The 23,670-nt window shown below is 48.2% G+C and overlaps 1 protein-coding gene across 1 annotated transcript in view; it reads right to left on the bottom strand.

Annotated features, from left to right (window-relative positions):
• Positions 1-23,670, bottom strand: part of SLC13A4 (solute carrier family 13 member 4) — a 39,630-nt gene that overhangs the window by 3,023 nt on the left and 12,937 nt on the right. The window contains exons 3-15 of the mRNA XM_084788110.1: positions 20,769-20,905; positions 18,734-18,906; positions 18,289-18,343; positions 15,783-15,822; positions 14,096-14,176; positions 11,162-11,349; positions 10,290-10,409; positions 7,983-8,084; positions 6,247-6,348; positions 5,258-5,355; positions 4,688-4,812; positions 1,743-1,904; positions 13-150 (exon numbers count right to left, since the gene is read on the bottom strand). Of these exons, the coding sequence (XP_084644236.1) occupies positions 13-150; positions 1,743-1,904; positions 4,688-4,812; positions 5,258-5,355; positions 6,247-6,348; positions 7,983-8,084; positions 10,290-10,409; positions 11,162-11,349; positions 14,096-14,176; positions 15,783-15,822; positions 18,289-18,343; positions 18,734-18,906; positions 20,769-20,905 (1,521 nt within the window). The remainder of the gene's footprint in view (positions 1-12; positions 151-1,742; positions 1,905-4,687; positions 4,813-5,257; positions 5,356-6,246; positions 6,349-7,982; positions 8,085-10,289; positions 10,410-11,161; positions 11,350-14,095; positions 14,177-15,782; positions 15,823-18,288; positions 18,344-18,733; positions 18,907-20,768; positions 20,906-23,670) is intronic.

Raw genomic sequence — 23,670 nt, 5'->3', positions numbered from 1 at the left:
CCCACAGCTCACCATGTCTTTGATCTGGCAGTGCCCATAGCTGAAGACGATGGCGTTGGGGGGGTTGCCCACAGGCAGCATCACAGCAAAGGAGATAGACATGGTGACCGGGACCAGGGTGTAGAGTGGGTTGATGTGCAAGGTTTCAGACTGGAAGAGAGAATTCACAGTGACGTTAGCCTGGAGAATGGGTTGACAATTCCTGTGCATGAATGTGCTCTGACGATGGCTGGGTGTTGAGCACCAGTTCTGGGGCTAGTTAGTTCCCTGCCCTCTGGGGCACGCAAGTGCTTTTGGTAGCTCATGAGGGCTGAAACCCTGAGGCAATTCCAGGGATGGATGGTTGAGCTTTGAGAGGAAGGGGCATCTTAGTGAAGTGGTTCTGAAAAGTCCATTCTTTAAACAAACAAACAAACAAACAAACAGCTTTAATTGAAACAAGACTCCCTCAATCTTGGAGTATATATCTGAGGGACTCCCCTTACCCTGGAAGATGGTTTAATTGCTCTCCTTAGGATTTGAACCCATAGCTTTCAACATTGCCATATTTTAAGAAAATGGTCTTGAAGAGCATGGTGGTGCATGTCTTTAAACTCCACTACTCCATTCAGTACTGGGAGCCAGAAGCAGGTGGGTCTCTGAGTTCAAGGCCAGCCTGGTCTACCTAGAGATTTCTAGGATAGCCAGGGCTGCATGGAGAAACTCTGTCTTGAAAACAAACCAAAACAAAGTCTCCCATGCTCACATGCAAGGTGTCAGAGGCAGGTGGAGACATCTGAGCTGAGAGTGGCCATGAGAGCTGGCATCCCATGGAGCAGGAAGGATTATTTTGTAGAAGTTTGGTAAGGGTCTTCATGTCCTATGTTCCCAGAGGCATCCTTTGAGCAGGTGTATTACTTTGGGGGCTTTGTCAACAGGCTGAGAGCTGGCTCAACAGTCTTCACTTATTTCACTCATTACAAACTAGCCTGAGGCCATGGAGTCAGGCTGATAATGAATGCGATGACACTTTAAGCTGTGGCCTTGTATATTTGTTTTCCTCAGATGGCTTCATTATATAGCCCAGGCTACGCTCAAATGAATTAATTCCTTTTTTGAAAAGTGTTTCTAAACATAGTATTTTATATATTAAATAAATATATACTTTACATTTATTTAAAACAAAACATAAAATTAGATCCTTTTTTTTTTTTTTTCGTTTTTCAAGACAGGGTTTCTCTGTGTAACAGCTCTGGGTGTCCTGGAACTTGCTCTGTAGTCCAGACTGGCCTCGAACTCATGGAGATCCACCTGCCTCTGCCTCCCCAAGTGTTGGGATTAATGGCATGTGCCACCACTGCCCAGCACCTGGTGGCACTCAGAGGAAGGACAGCAGGTTACCAAGAAGAGACTTGATACCCTATGAACATATACAGGGGGAGGTAATCCCCCTCAGGAACAGTCATAGGGGAGGGGAATAAGGGGAAAATGGGAGGGAGGGAAGAATGGGAGGATACAAGGGATGGGATAACCATTGAGATGTAACAAGAATAAATTAATAAAGGAGAAAAAAATTAATGCATAATTTTATTTCACTAGTTGTTAATTTAAAAACTCCTATTTAAACTATGGCTTGAACACCAACTACAGAAAGTGGTGCACAGCAGGAGAGGACTAGCTATGGGAACAGTTTCCTGGGCCACGCGTGGCACTGCAGCTCCTGGGGCACCTGCCCGGCCCTCTGGGAAACCCTGTCTACTCACCAGGGTACATAGGATGGGCAGGAAGATGGTGATGGTGGCTGGATTGCTGACAAACTCTGTGACAATGGACACCAGGACACACGCCAGCAGAGTGATGGCCCACGGCGGGAGGCTGCTCAGGGACAGCATCTGCTGCCCAATCCACGTGGAGAGGCCAGAGCTCTGTGGGAGGATGTGGTACAGTGAGGAAAAGTGTAAGGCATGTCAGAGGGTGCTCCGGGCTGAGGGGTCGGGGATGCTGGCTGCAGGGCCACCAGGCCTCGTCCCGTCTATCTGGCCTGGCCAAAGCCCTTGTTGCATTTATGAATACATCAGTCTTGTAGTGCAGAAATGCCTCACGATTGTACAACATTTTCTCTTTGGGTTTCCTGGTCATGGGGCATTACAGCCCCCTACCTTTGGCCGTAAGATCCTTCCTAGGGCCTTGTCCTGGCAGCATTGGTGGTCGGTACCCCCAACTTTGCACCCCGATGTTGCTCATTCTTTTCCCAGTCTGACAACCTCATTCTCTGCAGCCCCTCCCAATGGTGAGGGTTTTCCCTCCTCTCCTAAAACCTGCTGACAGCGTTGAGTTTCTGCACTAAACCATCGCAGGTCGCATATGTGCTTTTTCCTCTTTCTCTTTTCTGTGGCCGACGTGCTCAGACTCTTCCTAGAGTGTCCGAGAGACTGCAAAAGCAATAAAGAAACAGAGAGTGTGCAGAAAGCAAGGTGGGGGTGTCTCACAATCCGCCAAACTCAAAGACCACCTTCACCACACGCTTGGGCGCCAAGCTCCCTTTGCTCCTCTTTGCTAAAGTGATCAAGAGCTCACGGGTCTCCAGGGCCTCTCACCACATCGTGACCAGAGGCCTTCAGGGTTCTCTCTGCTGTGCCTGAGTCACGTGGAGGACTTTGAGAGCAGCACACACAGCACACGGAGACGGGGGTGGTTAATAATTGATATAGCTCCTCCTCGCAGCCTCCAGCAGCTGTCCCTGTTCCTTCTTGTAACTCATTATTGGACCATGAGAGTGGCACAAAGGCAGGGCAGGAGGAGCCATCAGATGAGGTAGGAACAGTGCATTGTTGGAAACAATGGTTTTACCTATGTTGTTATCCAAATAGTACTCACCATTAAAGTAAATTAATTTGATGATACTTACTTTTCCAACAGGAATATTTTACACTAAAATTTGAAATAAATTGATAAGTTATGGTGCCAAGTTAGAAAAAGCGTAATAAAGGAAGGCTTACTTTACTTTTTGAAAGTCTTGACGCAATTGGATTTTCTTACTTGTGTCAAAAAACAAACACACACACACACACACAAACAAACAAACAAAAACCCTCTGAAATAGTTTCAGACTCAGTAGAAATGACACAGATTCACCTGAATTGCTCTAGTATTAAAATGTTTCACAGAGACACAACTGTCTGTCTGTAATTCATACACACTTTTGATTGAAAAAAAAAATAGGCCTTGCCAGGGTAGGCCCGGGCCAAACTAATAACTGAAATTCAATAGAAATCAATATAAAACTCTGAACAAAGAGTTAAAAATGTTGACAGAACAGATACAGGGCGTGCTGAATGGACTGGGGTTTAGCAGTGGCCACCAATGTGGAAAATTACACTCACAGTGACTGCGGCTTCAAGGTAAGTGTTGACGTGCATGCCAAGGAAACATCATGGAAGCCCCTGTGCAAGTGCAGGCTGATGCCACCATCAGAGACAGAGGAGGGCTAACAAATACAATGTGTCCCAGTGGGCAGACCACCCCTGGACCATTTAAATACAGCGGAAGAAAACTGCAGTGAGCCCTGAGTGAGACCAGGACGTGTAGTCTGTGAGAACGGTTAAAGAAGCTAAGGAGTTCTAGCTGGGGGAAAAAATCCAATAGACCTATTTATTACTTTAATAATTATTACCTAGAATTCCAGGAAGCAGAGCCAGAACCCACAGTGATGACACACAAAGGATGAAGAACAACTTGGCTGGAAATGGATGAGTATTCTTTGCGTAGGGAATACCCCAGCAGAGGAGGTGCGCCAGGGTAAATGTCCTGAGAATACTCCCGTGGGAAGGGGCTGGGCCTCAGTGTCCCCTGACGTTCCTTCCCCACATAGGAGTCAAAAGTGTAGCGGGCTGGGGCTGGGGAGATGGCTCAGCAGTTAAGAGCATGCATTCGTGCAGAGGCCCTGGGTTCAGTTCCCGGCACACACATGGTGGCTCACAGCCATGTCTAACTCCAGTTTCAGGGGATCTGTTGCCTTCTGATTCTGCAGGTGCCAGATACTCATACGGTGCCCATATAAACATGCAGGAAAAACACTCATACACATATGATAAGTTTTAAAAATTTAAATATACCAAGTTTTGGGGGCAGGTTAGTGCATGTAGAAAAAGTGAAATGGGAAGGAGCCGGGACCTCAAACGGATTCACTCACAGGATTCTTTTCTTCACAGAGGGCCGATGGCAGAGGAGCCCCAGGTATGTCCCGCCATCCTCACTGAGAAGATCTCACGCTAAACATACCCATCCAGGAAGTCAAGCAGCCCTCTACCAGCCTCAGCTAAGAATCTCTCAGAAGCTCAGTGTAGGCAGGTAGACGGACAGACGGACAACCTACTGAGTCTGTGAGCCTCGTAGCCTACCCCCTGTCAGTGCTAAGAGATCCTAGAAAGGAGGTGCCTATAAGACCCAAAATGCCTTTTCCTTGTGACAGTGTGGGGCCTGCAAAGAAGGTATGAACGCCCGTGCGCTGTGACCTGCCGCACCAGCTGAGATGGCCAGGGAAGAAACAGAGCATCTGGTTCGCTGTGTTGCAGACTCTACTAGTGACTTGACGACCATAATGTTCTCTCTCATTATGTAATGTCTGGTCTTCCCTTCAGGGTTGTAATGGACTCCTTCAGGAAGAATTTGGACCAGTATTTGACCAAGAAGAAAACCGAATTGTTACCTTGCTTCCAGAAGCCAGGGCGTAGCCTCCTCCCACCAGGATGACAATCTCCCAGGGCATAGTTTTCTGGAAGTCCTTCCACGTGATGATGGGCTCTATGCCCTGGCTCCGTCCCTGGCTTGCCCCTGTATCACAGAGAGAAAGAAATGGAGTCAGATAAGCAATGGTTCACAGCCTGCCTACTGCTGCGACCCCTTGATACAGTTCCTTATGATGTGGTGACCCCAACCATAAAGCTATGTTCATGGCTACTTCATAACTGTAATTTTGCTATGGTTACGAGTCGTAATGTAAATATCTCGTAAGCAGATGGCCTTGACAACACTGTGAAAGGGTTGGGTAACCCCAAAGGGTTCGAGACCCACAGGTTGATGAATGCTGCCCTAGAGGCATGATTTGTGGGGACGGGTCCAGCTATTGGTACATTGCAGGGTTTGGGAACCAGCTCTACTATTTGGGCAGAGTCAGAAGGGCCTTGGAAAGGCTCTTCTGAAAATTCTGACATAGCGTTCTTTGACTAAAGCCACTACCACCCAACCCCCCAGCTTGGTCCCTTGAATCTTCTCTCACCATCACTGTTTTTCCCAAAGCAGGGCTTCTTGGCTGGGATGAGGAAGAGCAGGAAGCCAAGGAATACAGAGACCGTGGCGTCGGTGCGGTAGCCTTTCCTAGCGAAGAGACACACATGGCGGCAAGAGGTGACCTAGGAGTCCCCGAGAGCAACACAAGCCTCAGGCCACATTGTGGGAACCTAGCACCTCTTCACAGGACATCGTCTGGCAGCGGCAGGAACCTGACCTTTGCCTGTTGTTGGACTATGCTATGGTGGACTCGTGGGCAGGATTAGTGTCTGGAGACAGCCTCCCTAAGGGAAGTGACAGTCAGGTAGTCCTTGAGTTCTGGTTGGGATCACAGCTGTTCAGACAAGAGCGGAACATGGGTTTTTCTCCTGTAAGGACCACACCTCAACGCTGGTGCATATGAATCCGCAGTGGTAGCCTGGGAACCTGGGTGTACCTTGCCTGGTGGCTTCTTCCTCACAGGACTCAGGCTTGGGGGCCACAGTCTCATTATAGCGAGTTCTTACAGATGGTACCCTTTAATGCTGTTAGCATCCTAGGAGACAGGCGAGGCTCCAAAGCTTGTGTAAGATGACTAAGGTCACAGAGCAGGCAGCCCCTGTTCCAACCCCAGCCAGGGAGCCCCAACACTGTGCTTTCTTCCTGCCTCTTCCCTAGAAAGAATGGATTTTTCAGGGACAAAATGCTCTCTGGGATTATATAACCCACGGTTACAGCTTGAGGAATGAGTTGAGGGAGGGTGAGGTTCAAGAGGAAGCAGTATCATTTCCTTTTCCTTTTCTTTTTTAAAGATTTATTTATTTATTATTATGTATACAGTGTGTATGTATACATCTGTAGACCAGAGAAAGGCATCAGATCACATTTCAGATGGTTGTGAAGCACCATGTGGTTGCTGGGAATTGAACTCAGGACCTTTGGAAGAGCAGGAGGCACTCTTAACCACCGAGCCATCTCTCCATCCCCAGTATCACTTACTTTTCAAAGAAAGAGTCCCAGCCAGGGACGAAGCCAGGCTCCCGGGTAAACCACAGCACTGTCATCAGGACGAAGAAGAATGCAGTCACCATTTCAGGGTAGCTGTCAAAGGTAGCAGAAAGACCCACTTCAGGAACTGGGAGCTCACAGGCTTTTCACCCGGCTTCTGGAAGCTCCTATTTAGATCACCAACATTGATGACATAAAACACAGTCGCTACTTAAGCAGTAGAATGGCTGTCAGTGAATTAGGAGAAGAACTGACAGGGGTGTTAGAGGCAACAGAACCCAAGGTTCCTGGAGAAACATAGGTGGGGTGGAAAAAACACAGCAGTGTTATGGGTAAAACACCTTAATCTTAGCCTGTCTGGAGACTGCCACACAGTGAGCACCTTCAGAATTTGCTGGTGGGAGAACGAACTGCTACCAACTAAACCAACTAAAATTACTTACATTTATTACTTTAGGATAATTTAGTTTTGGTTATTCCCTTCATCTGAGACAATAACTGGCAATGTACAGTGAATTAATATCTATTTTTAAATGGAAATAACCATGTTGTTTATCCAGTGAGATTCCGTGACAATGAATATATTTTGGTATAACAGTTAAAATGAGATCCAACCAGAAATAGTCCTGTTGCCACAGCAGTATAAATGACATGGGGACATAAACAGAGCAGAAAGTTAAGTGAAAATAGACAGGGTGTACAACTACGTTCAGTATGAAGTTTAAAAAATATATGCATTACATGTAATATATACATATATTTATAATATGCATGTCCTATGGTACTGAGGCTTGAACCCAGGGCTCCGTGCATGTTCTGCAAGGGCTCTACCATTGAGTTAACATCCAAGGACCCTTTGACTTGATTGAAATAATCTACGTTGCCCAGTCTGGTCTAGAGCTTATTTTCCTGCTTCAGCCTTTGGAGTTAATTTGGATTATAAGCCTAGCTTAATCACATAATTATACACACACAGACACAGACACACACACAGACACAGACACACACACACACACACACACACACACACACACACACATGCACGCACGCACGCACACACATATTCACACACCCATACAAATAGGAAGGAGTAGATTATGTAACAACACTAAGATTCAAGTCCATTTTACTTTTTTCTTATACTCTCCTATATTTTTATAAATGCCGTACCATGATCATTTATTACTTACAAACTGAAGTGTGAAGAATTGTAATTTCTATGTGAATTTCTTTACTCAAAGTTTGGAATAGGGAGCACTCCAAGAAGGAGATACAGTGTTAGAGAGGAGGCTGTACTGGGGCACCGAGGTTGTTAGTGATGGCTCGGTCCTCCTGTCTTCAGTCTGTACTGGTGGCGCCTTATACTCTAAATGTAGCACTGAGGCCCCCAGCTCCCTGCGAGTGACACCTGTTCACCACTGTGGCTCACTTAAGAAGTACAGGAGCCCTGGCTTTGCAAGGAATCTAGCATGTTCCATGAGTGGCCATGCTTTCTTTCTGTTGATTTTTCTCCCCCACCAGACACTCCACCTGTATCTTGGACTCTGAAGGTAGAAGGGGGTGGCCACTGGGTCTGGGCCAGCACGTCTCTGACATTAAATACATAGCACCTTATGAATGCTTAGGCTCTGGACACTTCTGCCAACGTGGGGAGCATCAGGATCATGGCTGCTGGGTCCCTTTGCTGTCGCACTGGGACACGGGAAAGGGAGCAGTGTAGTTCTTACCTAATGTCTCCGAGCTTTTCATATTCCTCCCGGATCCTCTTCTCGGACAGCTCTTCCCTTTTGGTCTTCTTCTTCTTGCTCAGAGAACAGGTCTCTTTAAAGCTGAGAAGGGGAGTGAGCACAGAAGTGAAATATATGCTCCTGAGGTCAGAGCCCTCTCCTGCTCTAACCTCTTCACGTGCACACTGCTCCTCCCTCCCTCCTGCTTGCACAGCTTCTGTCTGCCTAGTCACCCAGCCTCTCTCAGACCTTCCCCTGGCCTGTGGCCATATCCATGTGGACGTGGCTTGGGTGTATCAGTGATGTGTGTATTCACATAGACATGGCTTGCGTGTATCAGTGATGTGTGTATCCACGTGGATGTGGCTTAGGTGTATTAGTGATGTGTGTATCCACGTGGATGTGGCTTGGGTGTATCAGTGATGCATGTTTCCATGTGGACGTGGCTTGGGTGTATCAGTGATGTGTGTATCCACGTGGACGTGGCTTGGGTGTATCAGTGATGCGTGTATCCATGTGGACGTGGCTTGGGTGTATCAGTGATGTATGTATCCACGTGGACGTGGCTTGGGTGTATCAGTGATGCGTGTATCCACGTGGACGTGGCTTGGGTGTATCAGTGATGCGTGTATCCACGTGGACGTGGCTTGGGTGTATCAGTGATGTGTGTATCCATGTGGACGTGGCTTGGGTGTATCAGTGATGCGTGTATCCACGTGGACGTGGCTTGGGTGTATCAGTGATGCGTGTATCCACGTGGACGTGGCTTGGGTGTATCAGTGATGCGTGTATCCACGTGGACGTGGCTTGGGTGTATCAGTGATGCGTGTATCCACATGGACGTGGCTTGGGTGTATCAGTGATGTGTGTATCCATGTGGACGTGGCTTGGGTGTATCAGTGATGCGTGTATCCACATGGACGTGGCTTGGGTGTATCAGTGATGCGTGTATCCATGTGGATGTGGCTTGGGTGTATCAGTGATGCGTGTATCCACATGGATGTGGCTTGGGTGTATCAGTGATGCGTGTATCCACGTGGATGTGCTTGGGTGTATCAGTGATGCGTGTATCCACGTGGACGTGGCTTGGGTATATCAGGGATGCGTGCATCCATGTGGATGTGGCTTGGGTGTATCAGGGATGCGTGTATCCACGTGGACGTGGCTTGGGTGTATCAGGGATGCATGTATCCATGTGGACGTGGCTTGGGTGTATCAGGGATGCGTGTATCCACGTGGACGTGGCTTGGGTATATCAATGATGCGTGTATCCACGTGGACGTGGCTTGGGTGTATCAGTGATGCATGACTGTGTATTTATGTCTTGTTGTTTCCACACAACTGTCTTTTTTTTTTTTTATGGTTTTTCGAGACAGGGTCTCTCTGTGTTAGCCTTGGCTGTCCTGGGCTCACTTTGTAGACCAGGCTGGCCTCGAACTCACAGCGATCCGCCCGCCTCTGCCTCCCGAGTGCTGGGATTAAAGGCATGCGCCACCATGCCCGGCCACACAACTGTCTTGTATATGAGTAGAGCCAGAGTGTTGAGGTTGTGCGCATGTGCATGTGTGTATATGCACATGTGCACACACTTATTTGCCTAGAGACAAGGTTTGCCTCAGATAAAAGTAGGTGCTAGCTCTATATTAGAATATTGGCCAGTTGTGTACAGCCATCATTGGTTTGACGAGTTGAGTAAAAAGAAAACATTCCTTGGCCAAGGGAGTTGTGGGTTCCATGAACAGCTTACCAGCAAAACATCATATGTATTTCCCCTTTTGTATTTGAGGTTGATCAAATTTAGGATAGACTGATGGTTATTTTAAAATGGCATACTAAGCAGTTATTAGAAATAGCATCACAAGGGTCATATCTTTGAGAGATATGAGCACATTACGTAGGACCTCTGTCTAAAGAATCAAACCTAGGGCAGCTTTACTTAGAATCACGTTTCTAAGAGCAGTTGGGGGCTACTCTGTATGATTTGAGGGCAATGAAACTACAGCAGACACTTTCCAGGCTTAGTATAAATCAGGCAGGTCTGCCGGCCAAGTGGTTAGAACTAAGACCACCTCATTGTACACTGAGAGAGAAGTGCAGAGTTCATGAATCTTCGAGTCTCCAGAAGAGAGGATGTATAGCCAGCTTCCGGCTATGTCCCCTGCACCCCCGACCCCCAGCAGAGACTGCTGGCTCTGGGCCTGCCCACAGTGAGCAGAGCCTTCCGGTTCTGGGCACGCCCACAATGAGCCGAGCATTCCCACTTGAACCCTCGGTGCTTTGCCAGCAGCGCCCCGGCACGGCACTCACTTGCAGCCCAGGAAGAGCCAGTGCATCCAGAACCAGCTGACCACCAGCATGATGAGGGAAATGGGAAAGCTGAAGAGGAACCAAGTTCCGAAGTTCACCACTTCCGCCGCCGGATACTGGCTGGAGGGTGAAGACCAACCAGGTCAGAGACAAGGAACGCGTGGCATTTCTCCCCGTGACATTTGGTGGTGATAGCAAGAGTGTCTTCAGAAGACAAGCGCCAGGGCCAAGGGCGGAGGAAACTACATTATTTAGAACCGCGCAGACTCAACTCTGCTCTTCCTCTTCCTCACTGACACCCCCTCCCTGCGCCACAAGGAGCTCTCTCTCTAACCCTCCTCCCGCTACTCTTCCCATCCCGTGCTGCCCTCCAGTTTCCATCCAGAATGATTTTCAAAACCATAGCTCTGACCTCCTCACTCCTTCAGATTCCTTGAAGGCGTCTCATGGCCTTTCTTTCAGGTGTCGTCTAAGCTCTCTGTGGGTTTTTCCAGCCCGTTGTCATCTGTCCCTGTCCCTGTCCCTCTCCCTCTCTGGTCCCCTTTGCCCTGTCATTTCTTTTAAATTCGCTATTCTCTTGCCTCACACCCCTTTCACGACAGCAAATTCTTAGGAAAGCTTACGTCCGTCAAGTTGACTTTGCTTCGCCATCCAGATGGCCCAGTTACCATTTCCTCTTTGGGGGACGAACTTCCTCCCTTAAGATGAGGGAGCTCTCTGAGCCGAACCCTGGCCACGTCTTGCCTTTCCCAATTGACACAGCGGCCATTTTGCTCTGGCTCCTGCTATGTCCCTAGCACCCACTCCCGGTCTGGCCTAGCCACCAATAGAGGGTGCTTACTTAGTGCTTGCTGATGGAGTGGATTACTTACTTGTTGAAATGCTCTAAGAAAATGAGGCTGGTGGAGGTGCCGATGATGGTGGTCAGGCCACCAATGGTGGCAGCATACGATATGCTCAGAGAAAGGCACTTGCAGATCATTTGGTCATGGTGGGATCTGTACTTCTTCCTGCTCAGCTCCTGGTTCTTGGAGCTGGGGCTCAGGACTCCTGGCTTTTCCTGCCAAAGGAGAAAAAAAAAAAAATCAATGAATCCCACAGGCAGCTTAAGCTGTCCAGCACATGAAGCCAGAGAGGCAGGGCGCACAGTGGTCCAGTGGATAGGTGTTGAGTTTAACTAAGCCTGCTTCTGAGAGCTTCAGCTTCTTCTGCAAAGTTTTATATATATATATCCTCCGCCACAGGGTGGTGAAGGGCAAAGCAACAAATAGACACAGGACACTTGGAGCACTCCTCTGGCCTTCCTTAGGGATGGAGTGTTATTAAGGCTGGAGAGATGGCTTACAGGTTAAGAGCGCTCACTGCTTTTCCAGCGGACCTGGGTTCAGTTCCCCGCATGCCTGTCATGTGGCTCATAGGCATCACTGACTCCAGTTTCAGGAGCTCTGATGCCCTCTTCTGGCCCCAGTGGGCAACAGACATGCATATGGTCTATATACATACATGTAGACACTCACATACACACATAAAAACAAATCTTTTGTGCTTCCCCCCCCCCATCTTCCTTTTGGAGACAACGCCTATTAGCTTCAAACTTACTCTGTAGCTGAGGAGGATGACCTTGGGCGTCTCCCTCCCCTTCCTTCCCCCTCCCACGTGCTAGAATAATAGGCATGTTCTACTGCTTCTGGCATATGATTTTGAGGACTATTGATGTTACTAATATGGATAATATTACTTGTTTTTCACTTGAACTCTAGTAACATTCCACTTTGCATTTAAGTCAACACCAGACAGTTATTATTTTGTTTTAAAAAATGTTCGGGTATTTATTTAATGTGTTTATTTTTTTAATGCATTTGAGTGTATACATTTGCATGTATGCGTGCGAGTGTGTGTGTGTGTGTGTGTGTGTGTGTGTGTGTATACAATGTGCATGCAGTACCGAGAGAGGCCAGAAGAGGGTGTCAGATCCTTTAGAGTTCTAGGCAGCTGTAAGCCATCATGTGGGCATTAAGAATTGAACCCAAGTCCTTTGCAAGAGCAGCAAGTGCTCTTCACTGCTAAGCCATCGCTCTAACCCCAAGATGGTAATTTTTATGTGGAATGTCACTCCCAGTGGGGAGAAGGGTTAGAATCAAGCTTGGGATGGGGATGTTTCTCAGTGGTAGAGCACTTGCTTAAAGGTTTGCTACCCAGAAAATGAAGCCAGATAGCCCTTGAGTTACAGATGAACGTAGCTTTCATGAGGAGAAGATGGACACAGATCCCTCCCTCCCCACCGCACACTTCTCTTTATCACTAGTTGGCCTTTCCTCTCTCCTTTGCACATCGACTTTGGCCTCGGCACAGTCTTCTTAGACTTGCTTGGTCTAGTGTGGCCTCAAAATCACCATGTAGCTAAAGTTGGCCTTAAATTCCTGATCTGGTTGCCACCACCTCCCAGGTTGCTGGCATTCCCATGCCTTGCTGCTCGAGGCTTGGAGAACCTTCTGCAAATGTCAGGAGGCCAAGGCATAAGAAGACGGATGGGAGAAGAGGTCACTTTGCCATGTTTCTCATGGCCCTTAAGTGTGTCATCGTCCTCTGAGGGCCAGAGTAAGGCTTGGACACGCCCAGTTGCTGAGAGCCTCACTGCTTGCTTGAGCTGGAGAGGACCACTTCGGCTCCAGAGTTTCCCATGATCCTTTCTTCTGATGAAATCTGTACTGAGTCTGAACAGGTGATCCAACGGCAGCTTTCAACTGGCTTCTATCTTGCAGCTGGAAGTCTATTGGGGGGTTACGTGTGCTCAAGGAGACTGGGTTGGAACGGAGATGCTATGTTTTGCAGCTCTCTGCTGCTGGTTCCTGATTTCATCCCTCTGCCTCTAATGGAGCTCAAAAATCACTACCTTGTTGACACAGGACTTTGGAGAGGATGCACAGTGCTGTGCTGGCACGTGTTCATGGAATAAACATTTCATAAATGGTGACATTTATTAATAGCAACAGTGAAGGATGGGAAACAACTGAGCCTGGTGATGGCAAAAAAAAAAAAAAAATCTGAAACCAAGGGGTATAGGTGACAGATGCCTCTTCAGACCAGCCTCAACATCTACCTCCTCTCTGCATTTTGCTTTAACATAGCAGCAACAAGAACAGACTCGTTTGTGCAGAAAAGCAAGGGTCCTTATAATCTTAGGACACTAAGGAAAATATTTACAGTCCCCACTGTAAATATGGTAATTATGGCTCAGCAGGTTGAACCACTTGTCTCCAAGCATGGCAGCCTGAATTGAGTCCCTGGAACCTACATTGTAGGAGAGAACTGACACCTGAAAGTTGTCCTTTGAACTCCACATTTGTGCTTGCACACTCCTGGGTATGTACACACACACATACACACACACACACACACACACACACACACACACACACACACAATGTAATTTTAAAAATTAAAAAAATTATAATGCTATTGAAATGCCTTTGGAAAATAATTTGAACCTCAAGCATCTACCAACCTTAAGCATTTCCAGTTGAAAAATCCAGTGCCCGAGGAGGTGGCTCACCTTGGCTTTCTGTGCCCCAGGAGGGGGCTCACCTTGGCTTTCTGTGCCCTAGGAGGTGGCTCACCTTGGCTTTCTGTGCCCTAGGAGGTGGCTCGTCGTAGCTTTTAGTGATGTACAGTGAGCCTGGGCTCTTTCTTTCCATGGCACCCATGTCAGACATGAATGCTAATGACAGCTAGCCAGAGGCCTTGACAGCCTCAAGGCCACCAGCACTGTTAGGAAACATAAGGTTCTTCATACAGGGTTCCATTACCTGCAGTGAATGCTGCTTCTTATGTTGCTGTTGGTTTGCTGTGTTGATAGGTTTGGTGACCATGGGCACACCATTCAGATTCTGCTGGGACAAAAGCCACCACACTGTTAGTTAGGAAGTGGGTTTGGTCTAAGTATCTGGAGAGGTACCACTTAATTGTCCCAGGGCTTGTCTCTATGGGACTCAGAGACCAGAAGCCTAGGAGGGCTTCCCCTTCCTGAGAGCACCCCCTACCTAGGGTCAGGCTCCATCTTCACAGCTTCCAACCAGCCAAGGGAAGAAGCTTCGAAACCTGGGGACCACCACTTTGTCCGTATAGGCAAGACTAGCCTTTCTGGGAGCTCACTTGCAGATGAAGAACTCTACTACTTTTTAAAAACACAAAACATTGGGGCTGGAGAGATGGCTCAGAGATTAAGGGCACTGACTGCTTCTCCAGAAGTCCTGAGTTCAATTCCCAGCAATCATAAGGTGGCTCACAACCATCTATAATGGGATATGATGCCCTCTTCTGGCCTGCTGGTGTACATGCAGACTGAGCACTGTATACATAATAATAAACGAATAAATCTTTTTCTAAAACCCCACAAAACATCAGAAGGATTATTTCATTACCACAGTGAAATCCAGTCTGGGGGCTGGAGAGATTGCTCAGCAATTTGGAGTATGTACTGCTCTTGCAGAAGACCCAAGTTCAGTTCCCAGAACCCATGTCAGGTGCCTCACAACCACCTATAACTTAGCTCTAGGGGATCCAAAACCTTCTTCTGGACTTTGGGGCCTCTGCACTTACACACACACACACACACACACACACACACACACACACACACACGTGCAGATACATACATACATACTTACATAAACATAATTGAAAATAAAATCTTAAACACCCCACACAGCTTAATTAGCCATTTATACTTCTTATAAAATCTTTAGGGAGAGAGGGTGAGTTTGAGTAACACCATACAGGTAAAGACTCTCTTTAATATTAAGATTTTGCAAATGTAATTCCCAGTAAGAGGAATGAAATTCTGAGCTTGAACACGTGGCTTTTGAAATTGGAATGTCTGTCTAGACCCTCTGCTCAGATGTAGCAGATGGGCAGCACCTTCTTCTTGTGAGTCCCATAATGGGGAGTAGGGACTACTTCTGACATAGACTCTGGTGCCCACCTCCCCCTGGAGGAGCGGCCTTGCCAGGTCACAGGCAGTCCACATAAGACTTGGTAGGCTAAGGTCAGATGTTAGGGGAGGAGGGCTCCCCCTTTCTGAGGACCAGGGAAGGGAGGAAGGGAATCTGAGGGAGGGAAGAGGGACCAGGAAAGGACGAGGGAGGGGGTTACAATTGGGATGTAAAGTTAACAAAATAAAAACAAAAATAAATTTTAAAAAATTGGATGTCTGAATTTTGGTTTCCATAATAAAGGCTATCCTGTATTTTTACTTATTTAACTTACATTGTTTTGTTTAGCTACCCAGGCCTCAGAGCTGGGGTTCAGAAACACCCACGCCCTTGGTACACTGGCCCTTTTACTTATATCCGGCCTGGGTGAGCTCCTCACCACTCTTAATCCACCGAGGCTGCTGGCCTGTAGGAACAGCAACCGGGCATCTTGGGGCCTGAATTCTCTTGAGGGAATTCCAGGCGATCTCAAGGCTTAGGGTGGAGGAAACCAAGGCCATACCTTGTTCTGCATCAGGGAAGTGACGTCTGCAGTCGACGTGCTGAAAAGAAGCAAAAGAAACAGGGGAGAGGGGTGCTCTTCCTCATGTTCAGTGGTTGGCGTAAGGGGCCTAATTTTAGACTCAATTTTTCTAGCCCACAAAGAGGACCCATTTCCCCCTAGTCTTCCCTGACTCTTGAGATGCTGTGAGAGACCAGCAGTTTGTGTCCTCCCAAGGACGGGGTGGCAGCTCATTTGAAGTGACATCAACACTCCTAATAAATAGCAAACATAGAGTGTCGATTGGGTGCAGGCACTAAGATCTGGACTACATTCCTTAGGACACTGTCAACCCTCATAACAGATCCAGGCCACCAGCATCTATTCACAGCACCACTGAGCACTAGGATGCTGGGAGTGGGTGCACAGAGGTCTCCGGAGCATGGTCTCACTGGAGACCCTGTGTCCTGAGGGTACCCTTACTAGCTGACTCAGGAATGCTGCTATCTGGAAACAGAAATATGTGGCACGCTTATCTGAGGTGACAGCAGCAGGAGGGACAGGCAATGGAGAAAACAAGATGGGGAAGAATCTGGGGTCAGTAAATACACCTGAGGGAGGAGACAGCCAACTGTACATGTTGAAATGTTCCCCAGTCTTTTCCTTGGAGACAGAGGAGGATGGGAACAATCAGAGCTATGGACAACACACTGAGTTCTCAGTGGGTGTTTGTGATGTATCTCAGTTGTGTGGACTGTGAGCCGACCAGCTCACCCTCTATGGCGGCAGGTGGAAATGCTGGGCACTTGTACACAGGACGTAGAATCCTGTGACCATCAGAAAGCCAAGGCTGCGTCAGTGGGAGACGAAGGAGGGTTACAGTAAAGGGCTCTTTGGAGAATGTGTTGCCCTGTTTCTCTTCCTCCCTAGACTGGCTGAAGAGGGAAGTTAGGACCACCCCTGATGGCAGAGGAGGCACTGGGCACAAAGAGCACCAAATACCCATGTTTCCACCAGCACAGACGAGGCTGAGATGTCTTGGGACAGTTGAGCTTTTAGATTAGACTTTTGGTCCTGATATAGGGTAGCCAGAAAGGCCAGAGAGGAGAGAGACTGTGCTCATAGGAACAGCCTACTTCTTGTGTCCTATGGAGCACGATGCCCATCTTCTCAGGAAAGGGACACACGGGAGGCAGCAGGGCTGGAGCCATCTGGAAAAGCACTGCCCAGAAAGCAGTGAGGAAACAAACCACCAGAACACTGACAAGGAGGGACATGTGTGACTATCCAAGAGCCAACAGCCATCAGGATTTGGTGGTGAAGATGTCACCTCAAGGAGGTGACCTGTGGACCCTGAAAGGGGGTGCTCACAAGGGACAGAGCTAGGGTCTGGATCTCAGACAGAAGTCAAACCTAGAGCCTTTTTGCCTTTTGTTTTTTTTCTGTATCCTAACGTTGCCCCAACTCTGGAGACTGCAGAAGCAGCAGACTGAGTAGGCAGGGGACAGTGAATGGTCAGTTTCTTCCCTCACCAACTCTCATTTTTTATTCTGCAGATTTGGGCCTAGAGGGGACAGACATGGGCCTAAGGAAGCTTTGGTGTGAACCTGCCTTAGATTGTAGAGGATCTGAGAATGAGGCCATTCCGCCTCTCAGAAGGGGCCACAAAAGCTGTGGCATCTGCTTGAGATACCAACAGAAGTGGAATGCAGCGAGAACAGAGATGATGATGGGAGACAGTGGTGAGGCAAAGGTGAAAACATTTCCTGTTGGGTCCTCTCCGTGCCTGACTTCACTCAATGCGAGCTCTTCATTTTTGTTTTTTAATTTAAACAGGCAAATTACAAAGAACTGTTGCAAAATACAACTTTTAAATGTGTGGTATTCACAATACACGTATGTATGTATCTATATTATCTGTCTGTCTGTCTGTCTGTCTATCTATCTATCTATCTATCTATCCCCTAGAAAGAAATTAGCTGTTGATGGACTCCGCAACTTATGAATGTTCGAGACCATGTTTCTTCTTTCCTAGCTTTATCTTTCTAGAGCGTCACACGCCTGTCACCAACTGTCCCCTGGTATTCTAAGCATATCAGTGTAGACAAAATTGTACTTGGCAGCCATAAGGCAGCTTCCATAGCTACTCAGATTAAACATCAGTCTTTCTTTTTTTTTTCCCGAGACAGGGTTTCTCTGTGTAGCCTTGGCTGTCCTGGACTCACTATGTAGACTAGGCTGGCCTTGAACTCACAGCGATCTGCCTGCCTCTGCCTCCCGAGTGCTGGGATTAAAGGCGTGTGCCACTACCGCCTGGCTTAACATCAGTCTTTTTATTCTCCCTCATTCCCAAGTGTTCTGCAATTAAGGGAGACTCCCTCATGATCTTGAGAGGTGGATCCTATGCGAGGAGCCAGGATGGTGAGCTTGGTGTGCGTATCTGAAGGAGATGCACTTGGTCTCATGTTTCCTGCCCTCTCCAATGGGCCCAAGAGGCTCTGTCTAGGAAGAGGACAATCATACTCACTCTTCGTTGACAAAGATGAGTTCCACAGAAGTTTGTCTCTTGTTTACGTCAAGGCCTACGGTGGTGAAGAAAGGCAGGAAGTGAAAACTGAGGCCGGAGTGGACCCTGGAATGTGGAAGCCCAGGGGCTCGGGGCAGGGGTAGAGGTGTGACAGATGGATGACCTTCTCCCTTCTACAGCGGAACTGTAGATGCAGACAGACCCCAGGGTTTTGTAGTAATGCTTGAGCACTTGGGACAAAGAAAAGTGGGGATACCTCTAAGCAAAGGACGATGGAAGAGTGGGACTGGGTAAAGGGTCGCTCGGGTTACGACAGCTGGCACGGCTAAGAGGGTAGGAGGATGAAGGGACGGGCACCAGCTTGGGCAGCGAGTGGCACAAGTAGAGACTGGCAGGGAACTCGGGGTGGAGGACCAATGGGGAGATGAGCTCCAGTGAACCGTACCCATGAGCTCAGCCTCCTCGGTGCTGGCGTTGCCCGCCGCCAGTGGCTCCTCCTCGGCGTTGATCAGCTCCTGCAGCACGGCCTCCACGATGGGCATCACCATGGCGGTGGTAGAGGTGTTGGAGAGCCACATGGACAGCATGGTGGTGCAGCACATGAAGCAGAGCAGCAGCCTGGAGGGCGGGGGACGGGTGGGGAGAGTGTTAACCTGCTGCATTGGGGCCCACAGGGACCATTCGGCTTCCAACTCCCAGGGCTTGGTGCAGAGTGGACCTTTATTTCAGCACTGGTCTGGTGATCAATTGGTACGTCATGGCTAGTTAGTGACCTTGGCCAGGAAGAAAGCCTTTAAGGAAGGAAAGGATCGGGTTTGTTTGTTTGTTTGTTTTTGTTTTGTTTTGTTTGTTTGTTTTTGATAGGTCTCAGGATACGGACTCAATGGTTGCTCTTCTCTGTGTGGACGTTAGGTGGCGCTCTGCCACGTGTCTCTTATGGATAAGGGGATTCTTTTCCCTGCCCCTGCAACCAGCATCTCTAAGGAACCTCTTGCTCTCTGTTCTCTACAGCATCGTTATTTGGGAGCAAACAGCGATGAATGTCTAGCACTTAGTTCTCCCCACTACTTGTCCCAGCGCCAACTAGCTGCAAGGATGACCGCAAAGCCACAGAAGTGTCCCCTGTCGCTGCTTGTGTGCTTGTCCCCAGCTGGTCTCTCAAAGACTCAAGCTTGGAGGAACCCAGAGCAAAGATAACCTTCAAATTATTTCCCTTTTACTTCGGAGCCCTTTGCAGACCTGGTGCTCATTGCCTAAGAGAGACAGACACAAAGATACCTTGTTTATATTTCAGATGACTCTGTACAGTCTGGGCACAACACACGTGTGGATTGTGCCCGAGTAGGGCAGAGTCCTGGCCGTGTTTTGTTTGAGCAGACAGCAACGTAGCTCTCATGTTTTGCACACCCACTGTTAGCATGCCGTGCGGGTACAAACTTGCTGGGGAGTGTGGTAAGTAGGGAAGAAGGGAAACAGAAATGGGTGAAAATTCCTGTAGATAATATCATGTTTTTGAGAGCTATGCTGGGGCTGGAGGTGTGGCTCAGGGCTAGAGTGCTGGCTTAGGGCAAGGAGCTGGGTTTGCTTCGCTTACTCGCCCCCAACTCCTCCCCCCCCCCCCAGTACCACAAACAAAACAAAACAGAATGAAAACAAAGGAGCCAACATAAAGGGGAAAATGTCCCTGAGGGTTCAGGAAGGTGAGTGGGAAGATGGTTGGTGGGCTTGGGTGGATGATGCTGTGGTTAACAACTCCACTTAGCAACCTAAAAGATAGGACCAGGGGGTTAGAGTTCCAACACAGTAGTCTAAAAGACCAATGCCGAAAGCTAACGCTATGTTATTCATAGTTCACTCTTCCAGCTGGTGAGGCCACTTATGTAAGATGTAGTGAAAGGTTATGAGCTAGGAGTCAGGACAGGAAAGAGAGAGGCCCACGGGATACCGGGTGCAGCGGGAATGGGGCTCATACAGAACTGTCCACCTTGATGCCCCCTCCCCCGCCACATAGTCTGTGAAGGTGAGGAGCTCCCGTTTGATAGCACAGCGGAAGGAGAAAGAGGGAGCGCCTGATGACATGGTCAGGTAGGGCGTGCCTGATGGACTTGTGGTCTGAAGTAGCCCCAGTAACTCAGGTGACTGGGAGGTGACGCCCGTATCTTCTTAAACCCTACCCTACGGGGGAAAAACATCGGAAAAATGTTTCTGTTGCTTCATTTTTGTGCTTTCTAACAGGGCCCTCAGGTGTTGCAAACCTGCTGTCCTCACAGCCCAGGCTGTCAAGAGAATTCCTTAGATTCAGGTGCGAGTAGCATCTGGGCTGCTGTGCAAACCTGTATTCCATGGTTATCGGATCTCTTTCACAGATGCAGGAGCTCAGAGTTCATCGCTCTGATGTCCTCTCCCCATTAGCAGGACAACTCAAGTACACATCCTGCTGTGACTCAGGCCACTGCCCTAGGACCCCACATGTGACTCACATGCCCGGCTTGGCTCCGGCCATCAAGACCATGCGCAGGGCGATGCGCTTGTGCAAATTCCATTTCTCCACAGCCGCTGCCACGCAGATGACGCCCACCAGCAGCAGCGTGGTGTTCTTGAAGTACTCAGCCGCCACCTGTAGGGAGGTGGGGAAGGTCAGCCACCCGCTGAGAGAGGGCCAGGGTCAGGACAGTGTGTTCTGAGAGCCAGAGGCTGGCGAAGGAGGAGCAGGGAGGTGAGGCTTATTCCAATAGCTGGCTATCTGGGATCAAACTCAGGGCCTTTTCCCATGCTGGGCAAGCACTCCGTCACTAAGTAAAATAGGTCTAGGGGAGGGGAATAGGGCAGAAGAGGGAGGGAGGGTACGAACAGGAAGATACAAGTGAGGGGGATAACAATTAGGATGTAATTTGAATAAATTATAATAACTTGAAATTTAAAAAAGAATCCTAACTCCATGGGGCAGTGGTGGTGATGTCTTTAATCCCAGCACTCAGGAGGCAGAAGCAGGTGGATCTGTGCGTTTGAGGCCAGCCTGGTCTACAGAGCAAGATCCAGGACAGCCAGGGCGACACAGAGAAAACCCCGTCCCAGAAACTAAAAGCTCGACTTCTGTTGAGGTTATAGGCAAGTGCTGCCAAACTCAGTGGGATAGAATTCTTGAAGGTAATTTTACAATTACCTTCCTTTTCTCCTGTTTCACTCAAATGAGAAAAACCTGACACGTTAATAAAGAAAGAACAAAACTGTAAACTTTTCATCCTTCACTTTGGTTAACCCTCCCGCCTCGTCCACCCTGTCTTGCCTGTACACCCACCCCGACCCTGTTGAATCTTTCCACTCCCAGTGTTCCCCTTCCTCGTCCCTTGTGTTCTGCTGCATTCTTACTTGGGACATTCTGTTTTCATCTCTGGCTCAGAACAGACTTCAAAGCCAAGTTCAGGCCCAGTGCCCTCCAGAACACCTTCCTGCGGCTCTAGCCTCTGATCGGTTGCTGTGGACCGCTACTCGGGGGCAAGGCCAGGACTGTGGCTTTAGTTAATTCCATACACTACAGAGTGCTCAGAGCGAGGCTGGGATTGGGTGTGTGCTATCGTTTGCTGAGCTTTTATATCCACCTCTTCGGTCTTAAGTTAAAAAAAAAAAAATAATTGGGCTGCAGCAGGATAACATGCAAAAATAAATGCTCAGCAAATAATAGTCACACGGTTGGAAGAGCCATGCAGAAAGCGAGAAGTTGAATTTTTTTTTTTTTTTGATAAGTGGAACTCTTAACTTAAAATGTCTTTTAAAGTGACAAAACAAGGACAGTTTTAACTGCAGGACAAAAAACCACAATTGAACTGTAAGAGACATTTAAATATTATAAGCACGTGCCATTCGAAGTCAGCAATACTTATATAACCATTTTGCGTTCTCTTTTGATGATTGGATTTTAAAAAGTTGGGGGGAGGGTGCAAGGGAGATGCTTGGCGGATAGAAGTCTGTGCCAGGGGCCTGGAGAGATGGCTCAGAGGTTAAGAGCACTGACTGCTCTTCCAGAGGTCCTGAGTTCAATTCCTAGCAACTACATCTTGGCTCACAACCATCTATAATGAGATCTTGTGCCCTCTTCTGGCGTGCACGTGTACATGCAGGCAAAACACATAGTAAATATAGACTTTATAAAAGTCAAGTAAAAGACACTTCCCATTCACACTTTCCATTCACAAGGCTAGCAATAGCACTGACAACTAACCCCAGCAAGGATGTTAAAAGAAACTAACCTTGCTTAGAACAAAAATCCAGAACAAAATATTAATAATACATAATAATTAATACAATATATCAGCAATACTTAAAATTGAAAAAAAAAAAAAAAAAAAAAGAAGTCTGTGCCAGCCTGAACACAGGTGTCTGAGTTCCCTGAATCCTTATAAAAAGCTAGAGTTGGTAGCGTGCATCTGCAATCCCAGGACTGCCGTGGCAAAGATGGGAGGCTGAGACAGGGTCATCTGGGAGCTCTCAGGTCAGCGGGGCTGTCGCATCACACAGGGGCACGAGAGACCCTACCTCAAACAAGGAGGGAGGAAGGAACTGCTTTCTTAAAGTTGCTTTCTGACCTCCGCACATGCATATCTGCAGTCACCCCCACCCCCATAAACAGTTAGTTATTTATTGGAGAATGAAGGGAGGCACAGAGGGGGATGTGAGAGAGCATAGTGCTCATCTGCCTTTAACAGAAGGATTGTTTAATAATGACTCTTGCATGTGAGACCGGGGCTCTGGGTACAGAGGTAGCCCAGTAAAGGAGGAGGAGTGAGAACTCCAGAGCCCGGCACCCTAGCGAGATTGTGGAGCCCCCCTTGGCTTTATTGTTCTCATTTAAACAGAGTTCTGTAAATCCCTCCCTTGTTAACTTGTGGCCAAGATTAAATGCCAGCTGCAAACCTAGCTAAGCATGGCCTGCTACCTCCACAACCAGGATTTCTGGTGACTCTTCCTGTTCCTAGGTACTGTGCTCAAAGCCTGACCTAGTCTGGCCCGATCAGCACACTGAGCAGGCTCATGCACAGAGCAAAGCCACAGGCAAACCCTGCTCAGTGTTGGGGCCTATGACTTTCTCAGCCCACTGACTTCTCTTCCACAGGAAGAGCTTGCTTATTTAGAACCCCTCCAGGGAATCTCCAAGTATCCAGATTCCTAAGGGTTATCTTAACTTTTTTTTTTTAAGTGAGCAACCTGCCTTTATTAGAGCTCTCACCTTGTCCCAGCCCCTTTCCAACACGCACAGCTCTCTGGCCTTGGTTTAGGGGACAAAGGCCACAGGATGCCTATTAACTAACTAGTCTTTTGCTAGGGAATCGCAGGTGGCTTTCGTTGTAGACTTTAGTAAGCTTTAAACATACTTTCCCTGGACAC

Source organism: Acomys minous, assembly GCF_964271855.1.
Source record: "Acomys minous genome assembly, chromosome: 6".
Lineage (NCBI taxonomy): Eukaryota > Metazoa > Chordata > Mammalia > Rodentia > Muridae > Acomys > Acomys minous.
This window is presented reverse-complemented; position numbering and strand designations above follow the sequence as displayed.